The following is a 19,508-nucleotide window of genomic DNA, read 5'->3' on the forward strand; positions in this document are numbered from 1 at the left end:
ACATCCATAGGATGTATCTTCAGAAGAGCAGGTGGTGAGTTCATTTCCAATGCAACAGAAGTGTGGATAGGAAATGCTTGTCTACTTCTTCTGCATTAAAGATCATCTATTCCTTTATTGGGTGGAGAACCCCAGAATGTACCACATAGTACTAAGTAATTGAGTGACCTAATAACAAGGAACCCAGAAACCTTTTTTTACTAATCAGAGCATTCCATGATGAATCAGCCCTAGAATATGATAAGGCCCTATGAAGTGGCAGCAATGTGCTCACTGAAGATATTTTCCTCTGAATATACTAGAAGTGGGACTGGGGAGAAAAAGACTTGCCTCGCAGGTCCCTTAACACATATGTGGCGAGCAGACTAGTTGGCTGCAGGCAAATATTTCATATAGGTCAAACTTATGTCTTCTACCCCTCCCTCTAATAACCAACTAAATGTGTGGGCTGTGGAGGAGCTCCTTGGATATGTTGGCAGAGTATGTTTTTGGTGAATGAGAAGAGATGGTCACTGAGCTTTGTGGGAGGGATAAATTGCTAAAATAAATCATAAGACTCATGAATTTCTCCAGGATTCTCAAGTTTTACTTGGTTTTCACAACTTCAAGAATTCAAAAACTATAAGCAAAATTTGGGGTCACAGTTCCTGGGTAACATAACTCACTAGTTCAGGGTTTGGGCAAATTATGCAAATTCAATAAAGCTCTACTGAAAACCCATATGTAAAGGGAGCGATGTGGTGGTGTATTTTTAAAAGTGAGATGAAATAGTTACTTACCACCTCACAAAGAATATGGAAATCATGTTCCTTTTCCAGAAATGTGGTCATTTCCCTCAGATGTATTGTCAATACTTGCATGCTTTTCAATAATGTGTTATTAATAAATTATGTTAGGGAAAGAGAACATGAACCAAATGTTTATTTTTAAGTGAATGCCTTTAGCTGAGAATATGCTCAGTGAACTGTAGCTTGAAAATACATTGGGGAATATACAATACTTGTTTATTAGATTACAAGTTGTCTGCAGCTGGTTGCACACAGGTGAAGTGCAATAAATACTGGCACTGATCTGAAAAGACCCATAGAATGGAACGTGTAGTTGCAGGTGTGTTGCTTTGCTGAGAGACTGCAGTTGGTTTAGTGACATTTAGCATACTCTCTCATTTTCACTTAGCAGCAATTCCCAAACTGGAATAAGGTCACAGCTGTAGTAGGGACAGAGGAATAAGTATGGTTAAACTAAGAATTAACCCAAACCTTCACCACCACTCAAACCTAATCCAAACCAAATCTTTTTCACCAGTGGAACATGTTTGATTAAATACATGGCAACTTTATTTAAAGGAACAGTACTCGGGCTTCAGATAGGGTTTAAAAGTGTAATGGAGAAACACTGTCCTCACACTTCATTGATGTTTTGCAGTTTGTCTTTCCCGCCCCACTCTTGTGCATCTTTTAGTGTCTATGCATTTCTCTCACTCTTTCCTCTCGGTCCTCCTATTTTTTCAGCTTGCCCTGCCCCATACATTTTTAACCATCTTTTTTCTTGTCTCTCTCCCTCCCTCCTCTTCCCAGCTAGAGCAGCACAGAGTCAGGCATTTCTCTCTCATTTTGTTGCTGTTCCATATCCATTGTCCTCTACCCTTCTCATGAGTTTTAGCAGTGCACTGCTGGTTCTCTGGTGTTTGGAGCCTCTGTACCATACATGCTGTGCTCTGTCTCTATGCAACTACCCAACAGGCATCTATTCTAGGAGAACCTGTCAGCCTTGAGACCCTTCATGAACGAAGGCCTATCCTATTTATCTGTCTTAGGAGTTTAGATATAATGTATCATCCTACCCCATGACAACCACCATTACCATCTACTATCCAGCAGTAGCCTTGGCAGGTCCTCATGGAAGGACCTCCTTCCCAATCATCCACAGTGAAGTATCCAATGTCCCGAACCCAACAAGCTTTTAAATTTAAAGGTACACTGTGGTTTTCCCTCATCTTATGCCCCAGAATGAAGCTCAATAAAGTAACATTCGAAACATTCACTCCCTACCTCCTTCCCTTACTGACAGGTTAGTGGTTGACATGGAAAGAGTGATCCTCCTAGCTCCAGACTTTCACAGCCCCATAATAAACACTAGTGTGTGTAGATTATGGGGAGACTAGGCAGGTATACTAAACTGCAGAAGGAAGTAGGTTGTCCCCGAGTAACAATTTACAATGGAGATTAAAAAAAAAAATACTTTGAACATCCGTATGCAATACAACCTTGAACTGGGGAGGAGTGAGCTAACCCCTTGTAAAGGAAACTCACCAGAGAAGTAGATGACCACAAAATCACTAGTCTTTTGATTAGAAGAATTTGAATAAACACCCACCATTTAGGATGCTTATCTGAAGTAAATGTTGCAAACTTATCAAGGTTTTGCCCAGCACCCGCATATGTAGTTATGTCTTATGGTGGTCTGATTGTACATTTTAGCATGAGTCAGATAGTATTACTAGGAATTCTATCCTCTCTATCTATTCTCCTCTATCTAAAAGTTTTGTCATGGGTATGACCTACTGTATATAAAATGATATTAAATCAAATATTAAAATTATGGCTACACTGCTTCTGTTTAATACTTTGTGCAAAAAAAGCTCAAGAAGTGACATTTTTGCTCATGATACCTTCTACTAGATTAGGAAAATGATTATAACACAAATGTTTTAATGTTGCAGGTGAAAACTTAGAATGCTGAATGTCATCTAATGACCTCCTTCCTACTTCACAATACAGAATGAAATATACTATAATTCCCAGAAAATTGTGCATCTCTGTTGATATTAAAATAAGATTTAGGTGCCTGCACATTGGCTGCACCATAGTTTATCTCATTTCAATTTCATGTTTGTTATTTGAGGTCTAGCATAGTCTAAAAAAGGGATGTTTTCACATGAGGAGAACTTTAGGAGAAAGGTGGGAACAACAGGAAGAAGCAGCAAAACCTTAATGGAGGCGTCAAGCAATTAGTAGAATGGGAAGATGTAATATTCTCTTGGTATGCCTTTTTCAATAAAAATACATAAAACTTGTAGTTAAAAATGTTTTATTATGTTTTTTGAAAAATAACATCATTACAGAAGAAATATCAGTATAAAATGCTTGAAAATTACATGGATCATAGTGAGAAATTCCCCACTACATTCTTTTTGTTAAGGAGTCAGATATAAAGCACGCTTGCTGGAGTCCTCATGGGAGAGGGCAATGAAGAAGAGAATTCACCCCTGCCTCTCTTCTACCAAGAAGACACTTTCATGTAGCAGTTGGCTCAGTTTTCAACTATCAGACTAGCTAAGAACATATAAACTTGCCCAAAAATATATAGAGACAAGATTATGAAGTTAACTTGAAAGATCATTCATTGGGTTTGACTGTTCCTTCACTGACCTGAGATGCTCATCCGAGAGTCGCATCTTGTGGTATTTTTGCCAATGTTCTCTTTCAGCATTTCCTTTGGGACATGAGTTTTGATAAGGAGCTTCTGAAATAGGAAGGTGATACCATCCATGGGCCACACCCTGGGACCTCGTTTTTCAGAAAGTCTTTCCATCTCATACTGTGAATTGAATTTTTATGTCCTCCTGCCCCATTGTTAATCCATCATGTCAGATAAGGAGCTTTTGCTTTTGTAATCATCCTCTGGGCCTCTGTGTATGATAACTGCTCATTTCAGACAGCTGCAAGAAACAGGCCTCTCAGTCTGAGATGAAGTAGATGATGGTGGAGAGGGAAAAGTACTTGGGATCAAACAGAGGTTTCTGCTTCACTGCTGTCTCTGCTTTACTGAACTTCACAGAGAGCAGCTGTTGCCTCATGCTCTTTCTTTCAATCTGCTCAAACATCTTTAATGTCCGGGGGCTCTCCAGTGACAGCATGTGGTTCTTTTGTCAAGGGGAAAATCTCTGCTGGTAGATACAGACCGGGTAGATGGAGAAAGTCCTGTAAATTAAAACAAATACACATTTTTTAGCTGATATAACCCAATAGCTTCTATTTTTACAGAGTTACATAAAGATGCCACTTGCTGGAGTGTACAGACTGAACTTACTTCTGAAGCCTGGAGAAGTCTTCACCAGGAAGGAGCAGGATCGTGCACTCTGCTTGGCTATTGCAAAGGACAGGGACAGGGGAAAGCATCTCCAAAGTAGAGGTAAAGCTGATGACTAACACCTGTCCTCATCCAAGCTGACTAAGTAGATGCAGAGTCTCTTTTTGGAGATTGGGGTTATAAGCAACAAGAGATTTATGGTAGATCACGGTTGTTATGTACATACTCAGATTATGGGGATGGGAAAGGTTAGGGGGATGGGAAAGGACTATCATCGAAGCACCTGGCCACAGGACAAGAACATGATTTAAGCTACAAAGACTTGAATTTTAAAAATGTTAATAATCATGAAATATTTTTTTCTTTAGTAAACAAGAGGTTTTGCAATTTTGCCTCCTGTAGTAATTAACTTTAAAAAACATTTAGAAATATCAATAATTTTTAATGCAGAAGTTTAACAGTTCCTTTTCACAATTTTGTTAGCGCAATGTGATGAGCAGCAGAGAGCATATGAATGAGTTGTGAAAATTAAAAAAAAATGCATCTCATTTTGGGTCCTGGAAGAGATGGTGGGTGGAAATTGTAGGAGCTCTGATAGTAGGCATTGTTCACAAATTAGCACAGGTGGGAACTGCACCACCGAGGAAACTGCAATTTGTATAGAAGGAATAGAAATAAATAGTGATAAAAACAAAAGAAGGATCTCCCTGCTGTGGGTAAGAAGGAAAAAATGGTCATTGGACCAAACTTGTCTTTGAATCAGAAACTTGGTGCTGAACCACAAAGAACAAAATTGGCCATTTTTTACCCATGGAAAATTATAAAAGAAAAGAAAAATAAACTACTTTGATGTCATGGTTTTAGGTGCAGCCTGGTCTGACCATGAGATCAGGAGTCCAGAATGCCAGAATTCTCACCCCAGTTCTTGCTGGGTGGCACTCAACCACTTGATCTTCTACCTACTGTTATCAGAGTCCCTTTTAGGTACAGACCAGGACTTTGAGAAACCATTTGTGGTAACAGCAGGCAGCAGACCCTATATTTCATTCATCTGGGAGCCAGAACACCATCGAGAACTAAAGGGACTGTGTGTTTAGTAACCTCAATTTTAAAAATCCTTTTGTATTCTTTACAACCAAGTCCAGTTTCTATCTCTAACTTGAGGCACAGTGCCACTCTCAGTTTTCCTATCAGCAAAATGGAGATAATAATTATTTTTCTATCTTATGGGGTATTTTAAAGATTAATTTCAGAGGTTAATATCAGTATAATTAGAACTATATAAGGGCTTTGTGTTATTAATCCTGACTATAGAGGCCCTACTAAAAAGAAAACAAAAAAAATAAACAAAACAATCCTCTCAGCTATCCCTTCCTTGGCTCCTCCCAATAACAAAAACAAACTATTTTTTTCTCCATATGTGGAGAGAAGGAAACTCCCTTCATGGGGTAGGAATCAACATGTTAGAAGGGAACAGGCCAGTGGGAGTTGAATAATGATCAAAATCTTCCACTCATTCTTTTCCTTCTCTCAAGGAAACTAAACTGCTTTAGCACTGTCTTGCTTTCTCCCTTTGTGCATTTCTTTTCCTTTTTCCCCTCCCTTGTCTTTTTTTCAGGGTCTGTTCATTTCTGTACGCCTGAAACATTGCTTCTCCCACTCACACCCTCCCACAGATCCCTTTCACTGCATTTCCCCACCCTCCTCAACTCCCTAGTGTCCTCAACTCACCTTCTCCCGTAACAAAATAAGAACAAAATGTTACTGGTTTGAGTTTTTACAGCAATTTGCTGTAATCACTTTGTTCAATATTATATAACATGAAGTACAATACACAAGCTTCAAGAACAAGAAGGCCACATTTTACCTATTTTTAACAAATTTCTATTTGTGCTCTTTTCAGCTCCCATGCTGCCTTTCTCACATTCCAAAGTGCCCTTGTTTGACAGTAAGTGTTGCAATTTTGACTCACATGATCTAGATCAAATGAGGCAGCAAATTGAATTTAAACTCTGATCTTCATCGCCCTGTCATATCTTGGGATTGAAAAAAAACCTATTAAGCAAATTAAAAATGTATTCATCCGGTCATACAACAGGCAATATGGAAAATACTAAAGCCAGATACATTTTATGTGGATGTAATTAGAGTCTGAATGAGCTCTTCCCTGACATTGAGAGATGAGCTGTGGAAGAGGACTTCAGGAGCTGATATTGTTTGCATGGGCACACCAACCTGGCCTAGGTGCTCAGCCTGATGGGATTGCCTGCGCAAATGATCACTTTGGCTGTTGTTGGATCCCCAGTCTTCTTGTTATTGGGGCAGGAGTAATAAAAGGTTGTTATCCTTGTTGTGTGAATCAAGGGTAGCAGAACTGTACTTGACATACTCTGATTGAGGGACTCACCCTCAACTAAACGGCACTTGCTAGGCAGGGGACATGGGTTTCAAAGCCTAGTGAGTTGAGAGAGGGTGCGGACAAGTAGTTGTTCCTGGTGGTGTGGGCCCCAAACACCATTCAATCTTTCCTCTCTCCACTATGTAATAATAGAGCTAATTGAGAGTCTTGTTACACGTTGCATACCTGATACCTAGATCTGCTTTGGGACAGTGTCTCTGATGCAAGAGACTGCCCAGTGTGCACCAGCAGTGAGGCTCCCCCACAAACAGCTGCAATCAGTGAGAGCTGTGTTAAGTGGAGGGACCTGAAGACATCCCAGCAGATTGGCGAGCCTTTGGTAGGGCGGCCAGCAGAGAGGGGTGGCGATTGGCCAGTGAAGTGACTGGCGGAGAGGTGCAGTAATAGGGTAGCCAGAGGAAAAGCGCAGTGATCAGCCACCAAGGCAGCTGGTGGGAAGGCATGGCAATTGTCTGTAGAGTAGCCAGCAAAAAGGATCAAAGCGCTGATCGGCCGTCAGGGCGGCCAGTGAAGAGGAGCGGTGAGCGAGTGCCTGGGCAGCGGAGCGAGTAAAGTGCCTTCTTAGCCCCCACCTCCACCCAGGCTGGCAGGTGAACTCTGTGGATGCACCTCTAGACTCTAGGTCTGCACTGACCAAGGGCAACAGCTGTGAGTGGGGTGCAGAGATGAGATGGGCGCATTAAATGGACTTTTGGTTGCTGGATTTAACAACCTGATGGAAAAGGACATTACCCAACTTACTTGGGGTTGGGTCTTTTGCTCATAGTTTATGTTTATGAACCTTGTTTGTGGTGTTTTCCCAAATTAATGCTGAGTTATTTCCCTCCTTTTATTAAAAGTTTCTTTTCTACACTCAGACTCTGTGTTTGTGAGAGGGGAAGCATTGCCTCTTAGAGGCACCCAGGGGGTGGTATGTAATTGTCTCAGGTCATTCGGGGGGGGGGAGGAGAGGGGGTTCAAGCTGGTTTTCTGTTGTATTGTTGAAGAGAAACCCCTAGAGAACTGCTCCTTGTTGCTGCAAATTCCAGTGGGCAAAAGGGTTACATCTGGCAGTGGTTCTCAAACTAGGGCTGCCGCTTGTTCAGGGAAAATCCCTGGCGGGCTGGGCCGATTTGTTTACCTGCCGCATCCGCAGTTTCAGCTGATCGCGGCTCCCACAGGCCGTGGTTCGCCGCTCCAGGCCAATGGGGGCTGCAGGAAGGGCAGCCGGCACTTCCCTCGGCCCGCGCCGCTTCCCACAGCCCCCACTGGCCTGGAGCAGCGAACCGCTGCCAGTGGGAGCCACAATCGGCTGAACCTGTGGATGCGGCAGGTAAACAGAAAGGCCTGGCCCGCTGGGGCTTTCCCTGAACAAGTGGCGGCCCTAGTTTGGAAACCACTGCCATATAGGATTTTCAGACCACTAGCCATCATATACTTAAGTTGTATTAGTTTTAACTGTAGACAGCTGCACTTTTTTTAGCTATATAAAAAGTTGATATTGTCAAAGCATCCATCTCTACTGATTATCCTGAGGCCTAAAGAAGCAACCGTAGAGGCAAGCCTACACTAACACATATACCACACAGATTTAAAGGTCTTCTCCAGCTATAACATCAGTGATGCCATAATCTAGAGAGACTGAATTATATTAATTGCTCCATATTTAAGAATACAATGGCTTTGTTCTTTCAAAAGTGTGAAGAACTAAAATGGTAACTGTAACACTGGCTTTGTCATTCGAAAATATACATATTTAATATACATACATATATATTTTTTCTCTTAAATCTTCATTATTTCAAGGAAAAGAAGTAGATGTAAAGAGGTCACTATCAGGGGGACAGATACATTTGTCAAGGCTCCAAAGTCTGTTTTCTTCTAATACATTTATTTTGCCAGAAAATCACAAGCCTCCTTTGATAAATAAGATGCATTGTCTCTTTCTTGCATTCCTACCTCTTGATTCAATAGGTGGGGAGGATGGGGAAAGCAGCTACTCCAATTTTCCCCTTATTATCCTTTGAGAAAGCAGTATATTTAAAATGGAAACTACTTATAGGCTGGAAAATGCTACAAAATATGTTTTAGCTGTGTTATACCATCAGTTATGGAACCTTGTTATTTTTTGGATTAAAGTCTTAATTACAAAAATACTATATCTATTAGTATAGCACCACTTATCATTGATATAGCACCAGCGGGTGGATTGCTCTTTCCAGGGTCAGCCACTGGACCCTAAGGAGAAAGAAAATGTAGAATTATCTATTATTTCCCCCCCATCTTGGAAGGAGGAGTGGGTTTGTCTCCCTTTCCCCAGAGAAACAAGGTGTTTGGCCCCCACACTTTGTGAGAGAACTCCGTGCCTTCACACCAGTTCTGAGACCTCTTACCCTCTTCCCTTCTTGCCATTCCTCTCCCTCCCTCCCAGGAACTGGATAGAATGGCAGCTCCCACAATCCAGAGGTTAGGGAGATGGTAGGTAGAGTTTTCTCTAAGCAGCCAACAAGGAGGCTCACATTTTGTTTCTGTATTTAAAGCAACATTTTCAACCTGAAATGATCACAGACAAATTGGGGAATTGGGGATTGGCAGCTCTCCCCTAAGGCTCAAAAACCCAACACAAAAGTGCCAAAAATGTGATTTGTTATTTGATTTTAAATCTTATGATGTGGGGAGGTTGTCATGATTTTTTAATGCCTGTGTTTGGCGATATGACTTCTATTGTCAATTTCCTACTCCCTTTACCTCGTTTGTTCCATGTCACAATCTCTAGAAGATATACAGTTTGATGCTGACAGACTAGCTCAGGCCAGAGCCATAGGCCAGTTCACTTGTGTGTGAATATCAAAGGAGTTAAATGTATTAGTATATATATTCAGGCTGATTTATTCTGTATGTTAATAGAGATCAAAGGAAATGTTAATTGTATTATTTTCAACCATCTATATCCTGTTTACTATTACATTGCATTTACATTATGCATGCCCAGTAATTAAATAACACTAGATCAAAGTGTGTGTTCATGAAAATGTGTATTCAGGTGTTAGAACTTCATGAAAACTAATGGAATGTTACTTGTATTGTTTTTGCTTATCTATTCCTATTATAATGTAATGGCAGCATTTACATTATGTATATCCCTGTGACTAAATCACTCATTGAATGCAAATGAAGAAGAGTGCTAAATTCAAAGCAATTGGTCTTATCAGATTATTGTCTGAAGAAGCTATAAGTACTAATTCAAAGGAAGATCCTTTATCTCTGAACTGTCCTGGACTTTTTCAGGGAAGTGTACTAGATGAAAAGCAGAGATTCCCAGAATTATTCTGGGTAACCCTGAAAAGACTTTTAGGAAACTGGCAGATTACTACATCTTTGCTATCATTTTGGATTTACAAACTGACTCACCTGTTACTATATTTAATCTGCTTTAACCTCTCAATAACTCTCATTCCTTTTTCCTAACTAATAAACCTATAGCTAGTTTACCACAGAATTGACTGTCAGTCTTGTCTTTGGTATATGACCTGGAATACCAGTTGACCTGGGGTAAGTGACTGATCCTTTGGGATTGAGAGAAACTTGATGTGGTGTGACTTTTTTATTTACATAACCTTTTATCACAAAGTTCAGTTTGTCTGGGTGGCAAGATAGGTTGGAGAGGCTAAGGGGACTGTCTGTGACTCCATGGCAAGCCTGGCGCTGTCAGATTTGTTACTGGGTCTAAAAAAGTTCCCAGGGTTCACTGCAGTTGTAGGCAGAGATGGGCACCAAGACCACTTAGTTTCTCGGGGAGCCTAAGTGTGAAGAGAGATGCAAGGCTTGTGTGGACTTGTATGCAAATGCTTAACCACTGAAAACAAACACGCAACATCTATGTTGTGAAACAGTTGCAAATAACTGACAGGACATAAAGCCACAAAATGAAGGAAACAAAAAGTTAAACAACTCAACAATAAATATGCTACTTCTCGACCCGCAACCACATGTGACCACTTCCACAACTATCATACAGCACAGATTATTCACCTTAACTCTGCCCACTTAGAATGCCAACCTTCCAGCTTTTACTAAATTACTTCCTGCTGCTATACCAAACTATGACACTAAACATCCTCAACTAAGGGTATGTCTATACTGCAACTGAGAGCACACTTCCCAGCTTAAGTAGACAGTTAACACTCTAAAAATACAACTGTTGCCAAGAGAAGCATATGAGGTGGCTTCGGCTAGCCACTTGAGCTGCTGACCATGCTAACCCTGGATACACTGCTATTTTTAATGTGCTAGTTCAAGCAGACTTAAAACGTCTGTTTACCTGACCTGGGAAGCATGCTTCCTGCAGCAGTGTAGACATCCCCAAAGAGTTTTGGGAGGGAATAATATGGTGAAGGGGTATGTATGGAAGGGAAAATTGAAGGGTAGTTTGGTAAAGGAGGATGAAAGCTGGCATCCCTGTGGGGACACAGTTATGGTAGTTGTATGTGGTACATAGGAATCATGATAGTGGTAAGGCGGGTGCCTGTCAGTGCAGAAGTAGAGGGTATGTTAGCTCCTTAGTTTTTCCACTTCCTTGCTTTTGTGCTTATGTGTTATGTATATTATGTGTGTACCAAACTTAGTTCTTTCACAACAAAGTTTATTCATGTATTAAAATATTTTAGGGTTCTGTATCTGGAAAGACCATATCACTTCCACCTGAAACAGTTTACATGCAATTCCAAGAAAGCCATATTATTTCCTTCTAGAGACAACAAATATACCTTCAAAATGCACCAATCGCTGTCAGAGTGCCTTGGAAAGTATGATAGTCTACATTTATATTCAAACACAATATGTTTGCAGTTAAAGTATTTTCTCTATTTTATACTCTTAGAAGTACATAAAAAGTAAATTCCAAACTGGCCCAAAACTAATAACAATTGAGCCACCCTACTGAAATGCAATCTAAACTTCTGACCACTCTACTCTATGGTCATACAGTTATTGCCAAAACTAAAGCTTAGATGCACTAAAGGGACTTAACATACAGCCAACTGGAAGGGGCTCACTGCAAATGTTATGCAAAGTGATTGTTAAACCCAGTGTTTATTTACTATTTACAGAACCTCTCATGCTTTTCACTTATGCATCTTTGAGAAGTATCGCTGAGGTTTAAGAATTTATGACCAAGTGTTGGTGGGATTTCAGGAGGGAATTGGTATAATGTTGGTGAATAATTCATTTCTCTGAGCTAAGTCCCTCTTTTAGAGATTAAATGGAGCATGTAGGGAAAACAAAGGTTTAATGTCATTGCTTTTGGTATATAATAAGATATAAAACCTCAACACTGCTGTATTGGAATATGTTTATCAGGTATTTGATTTCCGATCACAAATCAAAATAGAGGTATTCACAGAAAAATAAAAGACACCTATGGTGAAAGTTATTCTAATATAGTAGCTCTTACATTCATGAGAAAAATTCTGTGGTATAATGAGCTGAAAAGAGTGATATGATAAACCAAAAGTTTCTATGGTTAACCAATGACACTGAATATGTACACTTACGCAATGTGATGAGTTGCAACGAATGAAAAATAGCTTACTTCTATATGATCATACACTCTGTTTATTTTGATATTTTCCTCAGAGTGTCTCAAACACCACATACATTGAAGAGAGTGGATATTCAAACTGCAGGGTAGGGTTGACTCAGTACTCAGCTGTACAACACATTGATACTTTTTTTGTTGCTATTTACCACCAATAGAATGATGTAGTAGGAAATGAGTATTGCCTTTCCAATATATGTCCCCCTCTCCCCTGCACAGAGTGGACATAACTGAAAAATAGGTGAATGGACTTTGCTGCTGTGGAAAACTTGAGAAGAAAGTCACCTTTGGACTGAGACCATTCACAGAAAATTTTAGTCACAAGAAAGAGTTTTGCAGAAAGTTATGACTTTCTGAATGGGGGACAGAGATATCAGGGGAAGAGTGAGAAAGTAGCTATGAATAGGTGATAGAAAGGAAGAAACAAGCTGTAAGGGATAGAGAATTGGGGTAGAAAAACAACCCCTAAAATAGATGGGAAATGGAAACCATCAAAGGGGCAAGATTAGAAAGGCAAAGGCACAAAATGAGCTCAAACTAGCTACAGGAATAAAGGGAAACAAGAAGACTTTTTATCAATACATTAGAAGCAAGAGGAAGACCGAAGACAGGGTAGGCCCAGTGCTCAGTGAAGAGGGTGAAACAGTAACTGGAAACTTGGAAATGGCAGAGATGCTTAATGACTTCTTTGTTTCGGTCTTCACCGAGAAGTCTGAAGGAATGCCTAACCTAGTGAATGCTAATGGGAAGGGGTAGGTTTAGAAGATAAAATAAAAAAAAGAACAAGTTAAAAATCACTTAGAAAAGTTAGATGCCTGCAAGTCACCAGGGCCTGATGAAATGCATCCTAGAATACTCAAGGAGCTAATAGAGGAGGTATCTGAGCCTCTAGCTATTATCTTTGGAAAATCAAGGGAGACAGGAGAGATTCCAGAAGACTGGAAAAGGGCAAATATAGTGCCCACTTATAAAAAGGGACATAAAAACAACCCTGGAAACTACAGACCAGTTAGTTTAACTTCTGTGCCAGGGAAGATAATGGAGCAAGTAATTAAGGAAATCATCTGCAAACACTTGGAAGGTGGTAAGGTGATAGGGAATAGCCAGCACGGATTTGTAAAGAACAAATCGTGTCAAACCAATCTGATAGCTTTCTTTGATAGGATAACGAGTCTTGCGGATAAGGGAGAAGCTGTGGATGTGGTATACCTAGACTTTAGTAAGGCATTTGATACGGTCTCTCATGATATTCTTATCGATAAACTAGGCAAATGCAACTTAGATGGGGCTACTATAAGGTGGGTGCATAACTTGTTGGATAACCGTACTCAGAGAGCTGTTATTAATGGTTCCCAATCCTGCTGGAAAGGCATAACAAGTGGGGTTCCGCAGGGGTCTGTTTTGGGACTGACTCTGTTCAATATCTTCATTAACGATTTAGATAGTGGCATAGAAAGTACGCTTATTAAGTTTGCAGATGATACCAAACTGGGAGGGATTGCAACTGCTTTGGAGGACAGGGTCATAATTCAAAATGATCTGGACAAATTGGAGAAATGGTCTGAGGTAAACAGGATGAAGTTTAACAAAGACAAATGCAAAGTGCTCCACTTAGGAAGGAAAAGTCAGTTTCACACATACAGAATGGTAAGAGACTGTCTAGGAAGGAGTACGGCAGAAAGGGATCTAGGGGTTATAGTGGACCACAAGCTAAATATGAGTCAACAGCGTGATGCTGTTGCAAAAAAAAAAAAAAAACCCAAACATGATTCTGGAATGTATTAACAGGTGTGTTATGAGCAAGACACAAGAAGTCATTCTTCCGCTCTACTCCGCACTGGTTAGGCCTCAACTGAAGTATTGTGTCCAGTTCTGGGCACCGCATTTCAAGAAAGATGTGGAGAAATTGGAGAGGGTCCAGAGAAGAGCAACAAGAATGATTAAAGGTCTTGAGAACATGACCTATGAAGGAAGGCTGAAAGAATTGGGTTTGTTTAGTCTGGAAAAGAGAAGACTGAGAGGGGACATGATAGCAGTTTTCAGGTATCTAAAAGGGTGTCATAAGGAGGAGGGAGAAAACTTGTTCACCTTAGCCTCTAAGGATAGAACAAGAAGCAATGGGCTTAAACTGCAGCAAGGGAGGTTTAGGTTGGACATCAGGAAAAAGTTCCTAAATTGTCAGGATGGTTAAACACTGGTATAAATTGCCTAGGGAGGTTGTGGAATCTCCATCTCTGGAGATATTTAGGAGTAGGTTAGATAAATGTCTATCAGGGATGGTCTAGACAGTATTTGGTCCTGCCATGAGGGCAAGGGACTGGACTCGATGACCTCTCGAGGTCCCTTCCAGTCCTAGAATCTATGAATCTATGAAAGGGCTGGGGATATAGGCCACGAGGAGAGACAGGTGAAGCACAGTGGGAGACATAGCAACAAAGGACAGCAACCTTTTATTAATATTTTTTTTTCCACATAAACCATGAGCCTGGAGACTGCAGGATGATTTTATGTCCATGTTGCAAATATCTGATTGTTTTTCTTTGCATTTCTCTGTCAACTTTTTAAGACGAAAATGAATCAAAATCCATCAAAAATGTGAAAACAATCCTCCTTGGCCCCCAGAAGCCTAGCTTATTTTAATTGTTATTAATGACCATAAATTAGTAGTCATGTTATACTATAGCTATTGTTTTTATGTGGAAGGTGCACAGGTCTAGATTCACAAAGGTACTTATGCACCTAAACCCCAGACAGTCAATGAGACAGAGAGAGAGCACAATCATGGGAATTACTCTATAGCTTTCTGATTTCAGCACTCATCCAAGATCTGGGAGACCCATGATCTAGTTCCCATGCTCCAGTGACTCTTTATTTATTTACATTGCATCAGCTTTAATGGGAGAGACTGAGGTTGCCCCACATCATAATATCCAATAGCTCAAAAGTCAGTGTCCTCACTGGAGAGGTGGCAGATCCCTGTTTAAATCCCTTCCTGTCATCAGGTGGATGGGGAACTTGAACCAGGGATCTCTCACATCCCAAGTAATATAATAATTAATTAATAAATATAATAATAATATTACAGGTGATTACAAGGTCCTTCCCTATTGTGAAAAAATGCCATACGTGCCTAATGCAAAAAAGAGTGTTCATAGCTGAGAATCACTAGAAGAGATAGGTGCCTATCTGCAGTCTGGATTTAGGTACATATCTCTGAGAGAGGGGCAGGGCTTAGTACACACTAACCTCTCTCATTGACATCTCCCATTGGCTAGCTTAGGCAACTTCTCACCCTAGTGAGCTAGCTTTTTTGAATTGCAGTTTAAAGTGCCTATATCTCCCTGTTTGTGGTATAGGGATCCCAGGTGCCTAACTCAGGCTTTGTGAAAAACAATTGTTTTTCCTAGGATTTCCTAGGTGCCTAAAATGTAGTCACTGTGCACTCAGCTTCACCACACCTAAGTACCTTTGTGAAGCTAGGCCCCAGATACTATTGTGATGGGTGACAGTATAAACCCTTCAGATAGATAGATAGATAGATAGATATAAGTGTAAAGAACCATGAAGGAGGCTGGCTTGTACTGTGGTAAATGTCATCCTTTACCCCACTCTCACAAGGAGTCTGTATTGCCTTACATAACAGTCATCTCTAAATTCTAATATTTATTTCTTAGACTCTCTTTCAATGATTATTTTGTTCCATCTGTCAGACTCCCATATCTCAGGGGAACAACTATATTACTCTGGAAATATCTGTGTACGAACTTATAAAAAATGAGCGATGAAAGCACATTGGTCACTGCGGGGGAAGGGAGGGAAATAACATCCATTTGATGTTCTTCTGGTACTATATACAGAAGAATCTTTTTACCTCAACATCACTGTACTCTGCTAATGGCCAGATCTATTTAAACAAAACAAAACAAAATCCCAAGACATTACTTGTTACCAGCAGCTCTTAAATGTGTTGTTAGTTAACAGCTTGATACCAGCATAGCAAAGTGCAGTTCATGGCCTGGTAAATGGGATGTTATACGTGTTTTCAGCTAATTGCTGTAAAATTATTGATGTTACACTGGAGTGCTGTGTAAAAAGAGAGAGTGAATATGTATGAAGTGACTTGATTCTGGCATTTACAGTCACTTGATTCTAGTCACTATAAACTGCTGAATATAGATTAGTTTATTTGTTTTTGTTTTATGACCACCAATAAAAATACTAGTTTAAATCCTGTGGCAATATAAATGAAAATAGGAAGTGTTTTTGTTCTAAAAAAAACTTTACAAAATAGCCATTTCAAGAAAAAATAAATAAAGCCACTGAATTTCAATCCCTTAATTTGACTCTGATTATTTTTCTTGGTCAAGTTGGAAAAGCAAACATCTCATCTCCAAGTGTATCTAGATCTTTCATTATGTACACACCATCATTCTGCTAGGTGAGTTCTAATTGAAAATGTATTCAAATATTTGTAGGGCTTTTTTCATTATAAAATTAAACAAAGAGAGAAATTACACCTGCCCAGGTTACAGAGCAACTTGGTGACAGAGCTAGGAGTAGGACTCAGGTATCCTATGTCCAATGTCCTAGACACAGAACCACACTGTTCTCTTAAACAGTTATTAACAATTGCAGTCCCTGATCCTGCAGTCAGAACAATACACCTGCAGGAAGCCCTGTTGAGTTCAATGAGGTTCCATGGAGGTCCCAGGCCCCACCCATACAGATTCAGTTTCAGGACTGGGGCTAATTCTATATGTATTAATAATGTATGAAGATATCCTAATATTCACTTATTTTATTTGTAATTGTTTTAGCACTTTAAAGCTATTACAACGTAGCATTATCTTTAATCCTTATTTCCCACCCCCAAACAAGGTTGGTACAGTGAATTGAACACTTTACGATGCATACACTGCTAAATGCTTATATAACAGCCGTGCATGTGACTGCTTGACATCAAGCTGTTTAGAATTCCTGATACAGCCCATCCAATTAAACAGATAAAAACTACTGTTATTTTTACTGCTGCTATTTTGCTGTCACCCTTGCTGTATTTATAATAATTTTAGATGATACAAAATGTACTTTCCTTCATAGGGGGAAAAAAGTGTGCAGTCTGAGATCAATGTTTCAGAAGAGGTAATGACCAGCTTGGGATGGAGGTAAGAAATTTAACATACAAAAACTATATAAAAGTAAGCTGAAGAGACTGACAAAGTAACAGAAGGCAGCAAATTCTGAACTACAGTTGTCAGTCCACATCAATTCATTCTGGTGAGGGTGGTGCCTCGGAATTGTGGCAAATACCAGTCCAATTCTGCAAACACTCATGCATACAGTCCTGTTGACTTTAGCGAGACTATTCACATATGTAAGAGCTTTCAGGGTCAGACCCAAGCATTAGAAGATGATATATTATATACAAAGATGTTCATTCAGGATAGAGTCAGAGCTTGCACCAAGAAGGCCCAGTCTGCAGTCTTGATTCAAGCCAAACGTTCACTGACTTCAATGGGAGTCTCATCTGAGTTAAGACTGCAGAATTTGGTCCAACATTCACTTTCTCCTTGTTTCCTTTCCATACTTCTGCCTCAACGTACATTCACTGGTCGTCCACTTTGCATATGGAATCAGTAAAGGGTCTGATTATAAACATGCATGTTGGTGCAGCTTGTAATAGCTTCACAGATAGAGCTGCAACAACATTTCTGTTTAAAGCTGAGTTTTGCATCCTTTAAAAATCCACAAATAAAATAAATTAAAAAAAAAAGACTGTTTTGAAGATGGCTGGGTCAGATCTTTGGCCACAGGGTGAAGGTTGTGTTGCCTGGGAAGCGTCAGGCTAACTCTTCATTACCCCACTTTTCTAACGTTTTTGGTATATTTTTATTGTAACACTTGTACAGAAATATGAAAGAACTGTAACTCCACATTTCTTAGTTTTCAAATGTCTGAATTTTGGGAATTCAACTCTCCTGTTCAGGTAAGGCACAAGTAGCAGAGAGCACAGTTGAGCATCTGTAACCCTTCATACACATAAAGAGTTTTTTTGCATTTAAACACTATAAATGTTGCTCTTTATACACTGAAAAGCAAATCTCCATCTCTCTTTAAACCCATTTGGGTCTTAACCTCCTACGAGTACTAACATATACTACTTCCTAACAAGGCCTGCAAAATTTAAAAAGCAAGCAACCAATCCCACCCACTCCCCTTCCCCCAATTTGGATAATGTAGGACAAGCAATTTTGGAAATATGGTGAACCAAAATGTCTGAAAAAATAATTATAAAATGAACTCAGCTACATTTTCAAGGTTGATCAATAAAATTGTTTTATTTTTATCAGACTTTCCTGAAAAAACAAAACAAAACAAAAAACTGTTCCCTGGGATGAAGTACGACTCGCAAATTATAGCTGGGAGAAAAACGGTTTTCTTGTCCCTTGAGAATTTTTGAGATTTCAGAATTTTTCCCTTCATGAATCAGGACAAAAAGTTGAAGTGTCAATTTTTGTGTTTGTTTGTTCAACAAAATGTCATATGAGGGGAACTGAAATCTTTTGTTTCAATAAATCTTTTTTATTTCACCCTCCCATTTTCCCCCATACACTGTAAGTTAACTTACATTTGAAAACAAAGTCATTTTGAACTCAAAAATAGAACTTTTAATTTTGAAAATGTCAAAGCAATCTCAATTTTTTCCCCAAAAAATCTTTTGAAACAGGAAATTTGTCCAAACCAACCTTTTCCCATGAAAAGTTTTGGTGTTGTTGAACTGCCATTTTGCAACAAAAAAAAACCCCAACAACAAATATTTGGTCAAAAATTCCCAACCAGCTCTAATGCAAATATTCAGGAAGGTCACTTTCTTTTCGGAATATTAAGAAGGTAGATGTTGAAATGAAGATAATAAGGGATGATAGTTCCCATTTGAACTATGGTATGACTAGTACTACGTAATACACTACCAAGCATGCACTATATTCAGATCACTTTTAATGTGGGGATGGAGGGGCAGGAAGGTCATGAAAGGAAAACCGGTTTGGAGTTCCAAATGTGTACACTATGTGTGCAGCCACGAATCAATTGTGAAATGCTCTGGGATCTTGAAAGGGCCAGCTGAGGGAATCATAACTGAAATGCAAAGCTCTAATACTACAATCTGATCTGCACTAGTCGACCTTTGACCCATATTCAACCTCCTTGAAGAAAATTGGGCCCCACACAGATCTGCCTACTTGAATCAGATTGCAGGACCATTGTCTCAATTTGTAACGCTGATTGCAATTTTGACCTTTTCATAAAAAAGACTGCAGTTTTAGTAACTTTTTTTTGTTAAATGGAAACTGCTGAACCAGGCACATCTTTATAGTGATTGAAGTGATTGATTTAGGTTTCTGGATTTATCATTTACAAGAG

At 39.6% G+C, this 19,508-nt stretch overlaps 1 protein-coding gene across 1 annotated transcript in view; it reads right to left on the reverse strand.

Moving 5' to 3' along the window:
* Window positions 1-3,161: 3,161 nt before the first annotated feature.
* NALF1 (NALCN channel auxiliary factor 1) overlaps window positions 3,162-19,508 on the reverse strand; it is a 281,676-nt gene continuing 265,329 nt past the window's right edge. The window contains exon 2 of the mRNA XM_054013051.1: window positions 3,162-3,983. Coding sequence (XP_053869026.1) covers window positions 3,879-3,983 — 105 coding nt within the window. The 3' untranslated portion in view covers window positions 3,162-3,878. The remainder of the gene's footprint in view (window positions 3,984-19,508) is intronic.

Source organism: Malaclemys terrapin, chromosome 1 (assembly GCF_027887155.1).
Source record: "Malaclemys terrapin pileata isolate rMalTer1 chromosome 1, rMalTer1.hap1, whole genome shotgun sequence".
NCBI lineage: Eukaryota > Metazoa > Chordata > Testudines > Emydidae > Malaclemys > Malaclemys terrapin.